General features: G+C 39.4%; 1 protein-coding gene across 4 annotated transcripts in view; it reads left to right on the plus strand.

The window, feature by feature from the left end:
• Myh10 (myosin, heavy chain 10, non-muscle) overlaps positions 1-12,983 on the plus strand; it is a 128,946-nt gene that overhangs the window by 52,695 nt on the left and 63,268 nt on the right. For all 4 annotated transcript variants that reach the window (XM_013522097.1, XM_005399398.2, XM_005399399.2 and 1 more), the window contains exons 7-8: positions 9,442-9,505; positions 11,749-11,847. In XM_013522097.1, coding sequence (XP_013377551.1) covers positions 9,442-9,505; positions 11,749-11,847 — 163 coding nt within the window. The remainder of the gene's footprint in view (positions 1-9,441; positions 9,506-11,748; positions 11,848-12,983) is intronic.

Raw genomic sequence — 12,983 nt, forward strand, 5'->3', positions numbered from 1 at the left:
GTGTTTCAGGTCTGTCCACATTTCTCCCTTTCTCTCCTGATTACCCAGTCAGTCCAAAATCCTACCTATGTGGTTTCCTATTACTCCCTCTTGTGGTGCGTATGTTTCCCTCATAGTGCTTAACCCAGTCAGTAGCTAATTACTTTGCCTTTTATCATTCCTCCTATGAAAATGTAGGATCTCCTGCAATAGGAACCTTTCTGTCTTTTTCTCAATGTCCTAGTGCACAGAAATATATAGTAGGCATGCTTATGGGATTCATTTAGTTAAAATATGGTAGCCCACTCTGTACCAGACCCAGAGAGTGTATCAGTGGGCACAGCTAAAGTCGGCCGCTCCGTAGACTTCACCTTCACTATCTATGGATTTAACGCTGAAGTGTTTCTGGTGACACACCTCAAGGGATGGTTGCACTCACCCTGTGCTAGGCCTCTGAGAATGTGCATGGCACAGTTTTGAGAGCACAGGTAGAAGTCGAGTGTGAGGCAGTGGCTTTCAACAGGCTGGGCCTTGGTTGGGATTGGTGTCATCCTGAAAGGAATAATGCAGTGTTAAAAAGATGACCAGTGCATATAGTGAAATTGCATGTAGTCATTATTTATAGGCCACATGCTTGCAGTGAAAATATTTGAAACTATAAACTCCATAAGCTTTAGAAGCCATTTGGTTCTGTTTCTTTGATCTGATATAGACGACTAATTTCCTGAAGAATATCATTTCTTTCAAAGATGCTAGCATATGGTTTGTGTTACAGAGGGATTCTTTAGGAAAGCATTATCCGTATGAAAATAATCATTCACAGTTAGTCCAGTTCTCTGTTTATGAGAAGTAAAATGTGTTCCAGATGGAGTGGATTTATGTCAAAATGAATCTCTCGTAATGAAACTTTAAAAACAGGGACTTCAATTTCAAAATGATTGTTTGGATCAGCAGATACATCTCTGCTCAGAAAGTTTTAGCAAGAATCACTTTCTCCATTTGTACAAATCCCCCCCCCATACACACTTTTTCCAGACTGACCTATTCCAATTTGATAGTTTCCAAGTATTTTGTGCCTTTTGGTAGATGATTAGCTTCCTGTAGTTAGAACTAGGTAAAGGCTATAGGTATCCTCCGATCTGACTCCCAAAGGACAATGAAAAGAAGTCAAAATTCTGTTCCCTCACCTATTTATTAGCAAGCAGCCACCAAATATATTGTGTAAGGTGAACACAGCCCAATTCTAAGTACTCTGTCCAAAACTGGCCCTGAATGAGCCACTGAGGCAACGATAGCAGAGGCAGAGTTCAGTGTGCGCCACATAACCCGCATCCTCCAAGCCAGTGGCCGCACAACCGTTTTAGAGCCAGACCTGGAGAAGTGATGCAGGAACTCATCCTCCTGGCTTGCTGGTGTCTGAGGGCCTCCGGAAGGACTGTGGACAGTCTGTATATTTCTAACCAGTCTGTGTCTCTTAATGTCACTCATGTTACCCTGGTAATTTCTGATATCCATTACACTAAGTAACAAGGCCATTTAGTTTACATGAAGACTCATTTTACTAATAACAAAACCTCTGGTGTGATTTGGAGCTTAAGAGAACGGAAGCATTTAAGGTAGCCATCTGGCCTTTGGATTAAATGCAAGCTAATGACTCCTAAAATGGGTTTTCATGTAGGGCAAGTGCTGCCTCTAGAATGAAGATGGAAACTAAACCAAACACACACGATGTCTTAGCTATGCCAGGGTGTTTAAAAGTCAGTTATAGCTCATGGAATTACTGTAGGTGCCACTTTAGGAAAAGGAAAAATAATTTTCAAAATATGAAACAAACCTGCATGGCCCCTATATTAAGTTGCTAACTAACAATTAACCTAGGTTAATTACTACAAATATATTTTAACTGATATGAATTTGGAACAAATGAAATTTCTGAAGCATAATTAGGTAATTTTATTCCTTTATGGTATCAAAATACCAAATATGTCCTTTTGCAGTTTTAAATGTGATTCTTAACAGTTTATGTTGTAGAGCTCGGGCTGTAGCTCAGGAGTAGAGCACTTACCTAGCATGAGGCCCCAGGTTCAATCCCTAGTGCCACAAAAGGAAGTAATTTTTAAAAATTCTTGTTTTACATACTTAGGATAATTCACTTCTTGAACTGGTACAATCAAGATATGTATCTGTAATTAATATATAATGTATTTGTTGTAGTTTTGGTTTTTTCCTTGTTTTCATTAGTAAGATTCCAGATGAATACTCTGAGTACCATACTCTGACGTCTGTGGAAATCACATGTGGCACGGGCATTTTCAGCACAAGTATTTTCACGTAATGTTGGAAAGAGGGTTCATTTAAAAGTTAAAAGTAAAGCTCTTCATTTGTTTTCCAGCTTAGTCTATAGTTGTATTTTCTTAAAAATCTAGTTCTTTTTTTTTGGTTTTTCTCCGGTACCGGGAACCGAACTCACGACCTTGCGCTTGCCAGACAGGCGGTTTTGCTGCTGAGCTAAATCCCCAGCCTCTTAAAAATCTAGTTCTGACGGAGTATTTATTTTATATGTGAGAAATTTTTAACTTACAGATTTTATGTGCTGTCCCCACCCCACTCCTGAAGAATGAAAAGTCACCTCTGCTTAACTATACAAGTTCCTGGCTCTGTCACACCAAGTTCTGTCATGTCCTATGGCCTGCTTCTTACCTAGTTTGCCAGGGTGTGCAGTGTTAAGAGGAATATTTAAGTCCTAGAGTATTTGGGGATATTCAAGAAAGCATTTCTGTTTGATCCTGTGTGATTCCATTTTGTAAAATACAGTATCTGAGCATGAACACCATTTAGCTTACAGAGCTGATCATTTGTCAGAGTTTTTGTTTTGTTAAATTCAAAATAGATTAAATTTTAGAGCTTTGGCTTATTAGGAAAATCTATAAGTTACTATGTATGCTGTTTTCAGAGATGTTAGTTTCTTTGGTGGGGTCCTGCAGCCCCAGCCTTTTCCCCGCTGAAGCCCCTCTTCATGTCCCTGTGCCTGGCTCTTGTCACTTAGCCCAGTGATACTTCTTGGCCTTCGCCAGAACAGCTGGAGCACTGTAAGGGCTATGGACCCGGTTCTGAGAAAGGAGATACGGCTGGAGAAGTTAAGAGTACTATATCACACTTCGGCAACTTTGCTTATTTATCCAAATAGGTGATCCTTTGTCTAAATTACTTTGGAGCATTTCTTCATAGATTACCTATTCAGAAGGCTAAGCCCTTAATTTTCTTCTGTTTCTTTTTTACTCTAACATTCTTTTCTATTTTATAATCTCTCATGAAATAAGGAAAAAATTTACTGAATAGAAAAGGGATAATTCTTAAGTTCAAAGTTATCTGTATAATAACATTGTCTTATTGCCCAAGTAAGGAATTTATTTTGTTTGATGGATTTTGGCCTTCCAGTTTATCTGAGGTGGCAAAGAAAAAGGAGTAGGACATGGTATAAGTAGTTGAAAGCTTCAATAGCGTATTGAGATATGTCCAGTGAGGAAGTCAGACAGACATGTTGGTGAAAGCTGTAAGTTTGTATTACTGGATATAACAAATTTTGTAAGTGAAATATTTTCTTAAGTAAGATTTAGGTGATACCATATGATTTCGATTAACCTTTCTGCGGTGTTAAAATGAGAAGTTTGAGAAAGTGTTTGCTTGGGCAGTTCTGTTAGTAATGTATCCTTTATAGCTTTGGAACAATAATATTGCCTCTTGACTACTGTCTCTTAAAATAGCAGTTCTTAATTAACTCAATGAAGTATTGTATAGATGATACAGCTGTTTAAAATTTGTGAAGAATTTTAACCCTCACTTATAACATCAGGACTCAATTTTAGGTTTGGAGTTTCTTTTTTGAGCAGCTCGGACTGTTCATGTGGTCTAATAGTTTAACTTTATTCTTAGGGGCCTTCCCAAGAACAAAGTATGCTTATTTTTAAAATAGAATAATTTTAGTCTCTTGTAATTACCACATGAATCCATTAGGCCATTTTATAAGTCCTCGATACAGTAGGAAGATTAGTGATCTTATTTTTTTCTGTATCTTGAAGCATTTTGTTTTTTTCACCATGAAAGGAATGGATTCATCATTTTTGTCATTTATTACCAATTATGCTTTAAAAAATTTAAAATAACAAAAATAAAAGAATCCCCTGGAGGGTGCTATAATAACTATTGTATCAGCCTGTAGTTTGCTTATTGTAGTACCCAAAATAATCAAAGAAGAATAGGGACACTTTTTTTTTTTTTTTTGTCTTTTTGAGACAGGGTCTCTCTATGCAGTTCAGGCTGGCCTTGAACTCACTTTGTAGCCCAGGCTGGTCTCGAACTCACAACAATCCTCCTGCCTCAGCCTCCCTAGTGCTGGGATTACAGGCATGTGCCACCACGCCCAGCCAGAAAGACATATTTTTAAGTCTACTTTTAGCTTTCAGTGACACATTAGAAATTTCCATTTTCTACCCAAAATAGTAAGAAGAACGTCAGCAGAGGAAAACATTTCACAGGCACAGTATTGGACAAATTGGAAGGTAAATGCAAAGGGGCAGATGATATATGCACTCTAATAATGGTGGTGAAATTGAGTCCATTATAGCAAGGTCTCAGATTGATTTTTCAAATAATAGCCTATAATTTTCTCAAACTCAGGAATAAGATATAGTTATAAGGAAAGAAAAAAAACATAGATTAGCATTCACTTAGGAGGAAAGCTTCTTTATTTAATATTTCACAACAAGAATCTAGACCATTTATTTTGCTAAAAGGGCACCCGACACTTCTCACCTCCTGTGATGTTTGCGTATCAGAATATGTGTCATATGGTTCAGATTGGACAAACACGGAAAGCAGGTGGATGTATGAAAGTTATTAGAAGGAAATAATGATACAGAAACGAAAAAATTCATTGGATTAACCACTGTGATTGGTGTTTGTAAATCTGAAAATGGCAAAGTTTTACAGTTAAAACAAAAGAGTCTTTTTCTCTTCTCAAAGTTATGAGCTGTTAAAGGTTCTAAATATGTAAGTATTATATTCTGACAAAGCAAGGGCAGTCCTGGGATACGTTGAGAACCTATTGGTAGAAGCAGTGTAGATGCCTGCGGCTGTTACTCTGAATAGCCAGCTGTTAGCCCAGAATGTTGTATCTCTTAAAAATAATGACTATAGATTTCCCTATAACTTAGAGGTTGAAATCAAATTGCAGTGTTTCAAGAACTGCTGCTCTTTAGAGTAGTTTATCTATAGGCAAACTTAAAAATCCATGACACAGAAGTTCCCTTTAAATGATGATTTAGCTTGAAACAAGTAATGCGCTTAATAAACTCAGACTGCTTCCCTCACGCGGCATTGTCTCTATGACGCCTTCGCTCCTTGTGTTCCTGTAGCACCAGCTGGCTGTGTTGTTCTTCAGGTGTGAAAGAACTCAGCTTTGGTGTCTTACTTAAGTTTGGGGGCAGCAGGTCAGCATCTCTCAATGCTGTTACTACATTATTTTTGTAAGGGTGTTATTTGTTCAAAAGTAATATATATATGCTATCACAAGAGCTTATTGCAGAAGGAGGGAGCTTGCTCTTTTTTTTTTTTTTTTTTTTTTTTTTTTGAGACAAGGTCTCGCTATGCAGTTCAGGCTGGCATTGAGCTCACTTTGTAGCCCAGGCTGGTCTCAAACTCACAAGGATCCTCCTGCCTCAGCCTCCTCTGAGTACTGGGATTACAGACATGTGCCACCATGCCTGGCAACTTGCTCTTCCATTATTAAAAAAAAAAAAAATCCAAGGGCTATGGATGTAACTCAGTGGTCAGATGCTTACCTAGCTTACCTAACATGTGCAGTACCTTGGGTTCCATCCCCAGTACCACAAAACAAACAAAATAACCCGCCCCCAAAAACAAAAGTCCAAGTAACACATTAAATTCCCCCAACGTAAAACTATCCAAAGAAGCACATTGTCATTTCATGTGATTCCTAATGAACAGGTTCGTTAGAAGAAAATGCTAAATGCTCTGTACTGATGAGCAGCAGCCTCCTGGTGATGGATTTGCCTTGTAGTCGTCACTGGAATGTACATCAGTACCTCATTAAGTTCGGTGACAGAAGATCCATGTTCTCCAGGTTAAGGGGCACTGTATGTTGGTAACTGACACCCTGCTACCTTCTCAGGGAGTCGCATATGACATTAATATATACTATATATTAATATACTGTTGTCATATACTCAGTCATACATGTAAATCCATGCTCAGAGTATCTTCAGTTTTGCCATTTATTTTGAAGTTAGATGGTCATAGAATCTTTGCCGCGAAGTGCCTTTGCTTCTCACAGGAGCTATGCTTGAACTCCTCAGGAGCAGACCCTGAGTGGAAGGCACATCTGATAGGCTGATCCATGGGCCTTTCCTGTGCCAGACTCCCCCATGTGTTTCTCAGTGCAGAGCAAAGCTGTTAGACACCAGGAAGGAGAGTGTTTATATTTTTTGGCGGAGGCAGAGTCAGAAGGGCACTTAGACGTGGTGAAGGAGCAGTAAGGGAGCTCTTTTTTTTTTTTAAGAATCAATTCTTTGTCTCTTACTCTTTCCCTGTCTCTTCCCTCCTCCATCCCTTGGTCCACATCCCGCTGAGAACCATCTATCTCCCTGCTTTCTATTATCCACCCTCTGTTTGGCTCTCTATTTTTACTCTGGTTCCTCTAAGAGAAACGATGCACTATTTCAGCTTACGTGTCTTACACACACGTAGCAACGCCACACAAAGAATGTAAACATGTACTGCAAACACACACACACCCAAAAAATAAGAAAGAAAAGAAAAGGAAGGTGATTAAGGGATGAGTGGAGGGGGAAGGGAGGGAAAGGAGAAGGGATGAAAAAGGAATTAAGATGTGTTGTGTACACTATGTGTCTTGATCTTAAAAGAATGGCCAAAATGTTTCTCAGAGCACAAGTCACACAGTATATTAACTATTGTTATTCACTAATTATTTTCTTATGAAATTTTGTTTTTCATAGAAATAAGAACATCATTTTTATATTTTCTTTATTAATATCTACTTATATTACATTAAAACAAAAGAATTAAAGAGTATAATTTAGAAACTTCTGCGGTAGCTTCCCCAATGACCACTCTTTTTTCACTTAGTAGCTGTTATGCACTGGAAACAGACATACTTGCAAGAGTGAAAAGGGTTCTAACACAATAGGTAAAAGAATGGACAGAGTACCTGGAAATGTAAGAAGTGGGAATCTAATGATTTTTACTTTTTTTTTGAGACAGAGTCTCACTATGCAGTTCAGGCTGTCCTTGAGCTCACTTTGTAGCCCAGGCTGGTCTCAAACTTGCAACGATCCTCCTGCCTCAGCCGCCCAAGTGCTGGGATTACAGGTGTGCACCACCATGCCCGGCATGATTTTTACTTTAATCAGAAAGGAACATGTTTGGTATGTTTGTAGTCAGTAAAGGGAATAGAGGTTGACGTGTGTTTTAAACATTGGATCTACCTAGGGAGCCCTAAGATTACTCCTCTTTTTTTTTTGTATACATTAAATTTCATCCTTCACAGTTCAGTGAATGTAGATTAATATATAGTCAATTCCCTCCTCCTGCCCCTAACCCTGAAATCACTGATCTGTGTTCTGCTTTTTTTTTGGAGCATCAAGGAAATAGTCATTCTCTATTCATGTTTTACATCCAGCTTCTTTCACACAGCACATTGCTTTTTAGATCCATCCATGTTGTTGGGTTTGTTCCTTTTTATTGCTCCGCAGTATCCTATTGTATAAAGATACCACAGTTTCTTTATGCATTTACCAGCTGATAGAATTTGGTGGTGTGCTGTTTGGGCTGTTAAAGTGGCTATGAATATTCATATGCAATTCTGTGGACACATGCTTTCATTTCTCTTAGGTAACTGCCTTGCAGTGGCTTTGCTGGATCGTGTGGTAACTGTGTTTCACTTTTAAGAAACTAGCAAAGTATTTTCCAAAGTGGATGTACCATCTTGCATTCTCCTCAAAGTTGTAGAAAAATTCTGGTTCTTCTATATCCTTACTGGTCTTTCTTGAAAATTATAGCCCTTGTAGTGACTATATAAGGGTATCTCATTGTGCCTGTTTTAATTTTTATTTCTTTTATATCTTACGATATTGACCTTTTTTTCCCCCTTCTAGAAATTGAACCTGGGGCTTTTACAATGAGCTACATTCTTTGCCCTTTCTTACTTTTTGAGACAGGGTCTCACTAAGTTGCCCAGGCTGCCTTGAGCATTTTCCATATACTTATTGACCATTCATACATCTTCTCTGATGATGTGTATGTTCAATTTCTTATTGTGTTATCTTACTGTTGTGTGTGTTTTACAAATAGTCTCTCCTACTCTGTGGCTTTGCATTTTGTTTACAATGTCTTTGAGACAGAAGACTAGAAGTTTTAAATTTTGATGAGTCCAGCTTATCAATTTTTAATTTATGGCTTATACTTTTTGAATTCTAAGAAATCCTTATCTAGTTTAAGATTATAAAGATTTCCTCCTGTTTTATTTGAGAAGTTTATAGGGTTTTTTTTTGTTGTTGTTGTTTTCAGTTTTTTTGTTTTTTTTTTTTGAGACAGGATCTCACTGTAGTTCAAGCTGGCCATAAACTCCCTCTGTGGCCCAGGCTGGCCTCAAATCTGTGGTGATCCTCCTGCGTCAGCCTCCCAAGGAGAAGTTTATAGTTTTAGTCTGTGGTCTATTTCAAGTTAATGTTTGTATATTGTATAAAGGCCTAGATCCTCTTTGTTTTTGTTTTGTTTTACATGTTTTTTCAAAAACCATAAATTATCTTGGCATCTTTGTTGAAAATAAATTGACCTTCCCTGTGTAGTGTGTTTCTAGACTCAGTCCTTGAGTTCCATGGATCTGTATCTTGGTGTTTATTCTGATACCACGCTGTCCTAATAAATTTACAGCTTTTTGAAATCAAGTAGAAGTCTTCCAACTCTGGTCTTTTTTCTCAAAACTACTAGCCTGTCATTTGATATGCTTATGGTCTATTTGTGTGGGTTTCTCTTTTTTCCTTGAATGGATTTCTATTTTCCTAGGAAATTATCTGTACTACTAGATTGTCAGAATCTATCAGAAGACTAGATACAGTGTCCTCTGAAGCTATTAAAAGCTCTTCCATCTCAGGTTCTTTAGAAAAGCTTTTTGAAGGTTCTAAATGACCAGCGCTCAGTACTGACCTTCTGTAGACAATTTCTAGTTTTATTATGTGACAGTCTGGGGAGGTGGTCTGTCCTCTTGCTGGTTTCTTTTCTGTCTTCTTATTTGAGGCAATATCTAAGATCCATTTCTGTAGCAATTCACAGATACCCAGCAGGGCACTTCGTGTTAATATTTTGTTATAGTGCTCAGATCTTCTATGGCCTTACTCATTTTCATTTTTTTCTTTTTATTTTCAGGGCAAGTTTATTCGGATCAACTTTGACGTAACTGGCTATATTGTTGGGGCCAACATTGAAACTTGTATCCTTGTTCAAAGCTGCGTGCTCAGAGCCATGGGTCAGCCTGGCTGCAGCCTCACAGCAGCCTTTGGTGATGTCATTCCTGTTACCAAGTGGTAAAACTTACACCCACAGGCAGAGCTGCTTGTGCAGATACCTTCAGCTACTGAATATTAACTCCAAAACTGGGCCATAACGTATAGGCCTGGGGAGATAGGGAGACCCACAGTCTTTGTGTAGGTATAGGACATTTAGATGAATGTTACCTACGACTGTTCTTCAGCTGAGACACAGTAGCCAACACCCACAACTCAGCGGAGGAGAGATCTGCTTTGGCTCCCAATTTGTAGAGCTTTCAGTCCTTAGTCAGCTGCTCCGAACAGGGCTGCAGGAGGCAGAGCAATCAAGGGAAGAGGGAAAGAAACCCTTCTACCCCACGCTCCCAGTGACTCAGGCCTCACATCCCAGCTCACATTTAGCTATAAACTCATCAGTGGACTGATCCCCTGATGAGTCTCACACCTCCATGGTTCAGTCACTTCCCCAAAGCCGCTCCTGTGAGTGCAGGAGGCTTTGGAGGGACATCCAGACATAAACTAACAGCTGCCATTGTGTTCGCCCATGTTTTGCCATCTGCCTCTGATGTTAGGTTAAACATGTACTCAGTAAAACAAGTCTTAAAAATTATAGTGAAGGTAAGTTCAGTTAGAACTAAGTAGAGTAAGTCAGAGGAAAAAAATAAAATACCAAATCTCTAGAAAACCCCCCCAAAATGTCACATGCATAGACTGGCCTTAAGAAACAACAAGTACATATAAAGCAAATCAGATTAGAGATAAAATGAAGCAGAATTCTGCATGATAGTGTCTCAGTTAGAAAGCACACGGGTGATAGTTCCCTGAGGAATAATCTGCAGTGATGGAAATACGTCTGAATCACCGAGGTGAGGGATATATTGAATTTTTTTTTGTTAATTTGAGGTAGTATTTTATGTCTAAATATTTTCAAAGCTAGGGGCAGAGGCAGAAACACTTGAAAACAATGGGAATGAATTTGCAGTTTTAACCGTCATAAAAGTCTGTTACAGCATCATTCATATGAATGTATTTTTCACTACACGTGGAGGAATGTGCTTGGGAAAGTCTGACTTAAAATTCAGGCTATCTGGCACATACAGAACTCATTCCTTTTGTGGCCCCAGGGAAGCCTTGCCTCAAAAGAGGCAATCACCTTGCAAAGCAATGAAATAGATTCTTTGAGAGGCCAGTATGCCTATCAGCCCACAGACACTCCTGGGGCATCCAGAGCATCTCAGCGTGAGCCTGGAATGCACGCATAGGTGGGTGCACGCGAATCTGAAGTGCAGCCGCTGTTCCCTGGGAGGTCCAGGCAGGGGTGTGGCAGCAGGCTGTAGGCACTGACCTCAGAGGTTCTTCAGCACAGCGAAGGGAGGGCCAGTGGTCAGTCTGATCACGGTTTTCATGTCACTGTAGCCCCCTTGGCACTCAGGGAAGGAAGCTGAGGTGCTGAATGTAGAGGGGCAAGCATAAGGCTTTCAGTAAGGGGCTCCTGGGGCTGGGGATTTAGCTCAGCGACAAAAGCGCCTGCCTGGCAAGCGCAAGGTCGTGAGTTCGGTTCCTGGTACCGGAGAAAAACAAAAAAAAAACAAAAACAAGGGGCGTCCTGCTAGCAGAGCAGTTAGGCTCAGGCATCTGGAGTCCCAGCAAGGGTTTTCATCCCTCACTCTCGCACTCAGTGGTTGTTATTTTTACTAATTTCTTTGTTCTTTGCTTTCCTTCTTTGTAAAATAGTGCTAATTTAGGCATTATAGGGCTTCTCTTGCCTTAAGTAACTGTATTTCTTTAATAACGTCATACAGTTCTTGTGTAGTACTATGTTCTTCAAATGTCACCCAAATCAGGGGTTGAATGAGGTGGCCCCTCCCAACCAGTGATTGTAGATTAGCGAGAAACGTAAATTGCATGTATTTGCTTTTTTCACATACAAAGCACAGTTTTATGGTTCTATGATTCAGTTATATGGTTCATTATAATTGATAGTTGTGGTGGCACACACCTGTAATCCCAGCACTCAGGAGACTGAGGCAGGAGGATTGCCATGAGTGCGAGGCCAGCCTGGACCATGCAGTGAGACCCTGTTTCAAAAAGCTTTCATATATATATGAACACATTTTAAAATTAAATTTGCACAGACACTGAAAGAGGACCTCCTTATTAATAACTTAATCCTTAACCATCTGCTGAGACCTTCTGGAAAAATCTCGTGCTGTTCGTCAAGCAAAAGATGAACGTACTTTTCATATCTTTTACCAGTTGCTGTCTGGAGCAGGAGAGCACCTGAAATGTAAGTGACGGGGCATGTAGTATTTACGCTCAGTGGAATCTCCATGTTAATACTGAAAAGTTTTGTACATATTCTCCAAATCTCTAGATGTTTAAATCTTGAAAATGAAAATGAAATTGAATTTCCATGCCATGAAGTAAGTACCTTCTCTTAAGTGACAGGTTGTTATATATCTTTTGTACTTTACTTTCTTTAAAAAAATTAAAGTAGAAGACAGATTATGCATTTTGTATGATCCTGCTTCAACATTTATAAATGGAAAAGAAAAAAATAAATATGGTATAATAAGTATTTTTATTCCTAGATTTACAACAAAATACATATTCTGCTTCCACTAGTACTAGAAAGAGCCAGCAGTGGCTGTCTGTCTGTCTGTGTATCATGAATCACAAGGACTGGAAGCTTAGGTTAGGTAGGGTAAAAGGTAGAATTGTGGGGCTGAGAATTTCACTGAGTCAGACGTGCATGAAAAAGAAAAGCTTCACAACTTCCCAGTCTCTTCTGAGTCTCAAAGTCAGTGTTGTTTCTGTATGTTTCTTATATGGGTTACCTAGGTATTATAGTCAATGCACATACAATAAAGGTTTCATCATCTGAAGTCTGGGCTTTGGCTAACTAGTGGCATCTGTGAAAGCATTGAACCCTGAAATCAGTTAGAGAAAGACTTTCGAGGAAAAAAAGCAACAAGCAAACAGTTATTTTGAAGGAGAGGCTTAAAATTCAAGATCATCGCAGTGTGAAAGGAGTAAAAGCCTCAGGCTTGCAGACAAGCAATAACTGTGCTATGGGAATGAATCAAAAAAGGGCGATGAAAGGGTCGAGAAGGACAGAAGAACAAAGCAGTTAGAGGACAGAGTGAGGAATGGAAGTGCATGCCCCTAATCCTAGCATTCTGGAAGCTGAGGCAGAAGGATTGCAAGTTCAAGCCCACCCTGAGCAACTTAGTAACTTAGTGAGACCCTGCCTCAAAATTTTAAAAAGGGCAGGGGATGTAGTTCAGTGCAAAGACCCTGGGTTAAATCCCCATTCCACCCTCCAACAAAAGCAGGATCAGAGTGATCCATAGAAATACTCTGCAGGAGAGCTAGTGAGCCAGTTACAGGGAAAGCCGGGCACATATTTGCATGTCTATTGGG

This window comes from Chinchilla lanigera, unplaced genomic scaffold (assembly GCF_000276665.1).
Source record: "Chinchilla lanigera isolate Chin_1 unplaced genomic scaffold, ChiLan1.0 scaffold00066, whole genome shotgun sequence".
NCBI lineage: Eukaryota > Metazoa > Chordata > Mammalia > Rodentia > Chinchillidae > Chinchilla > Chinchilla lanigera.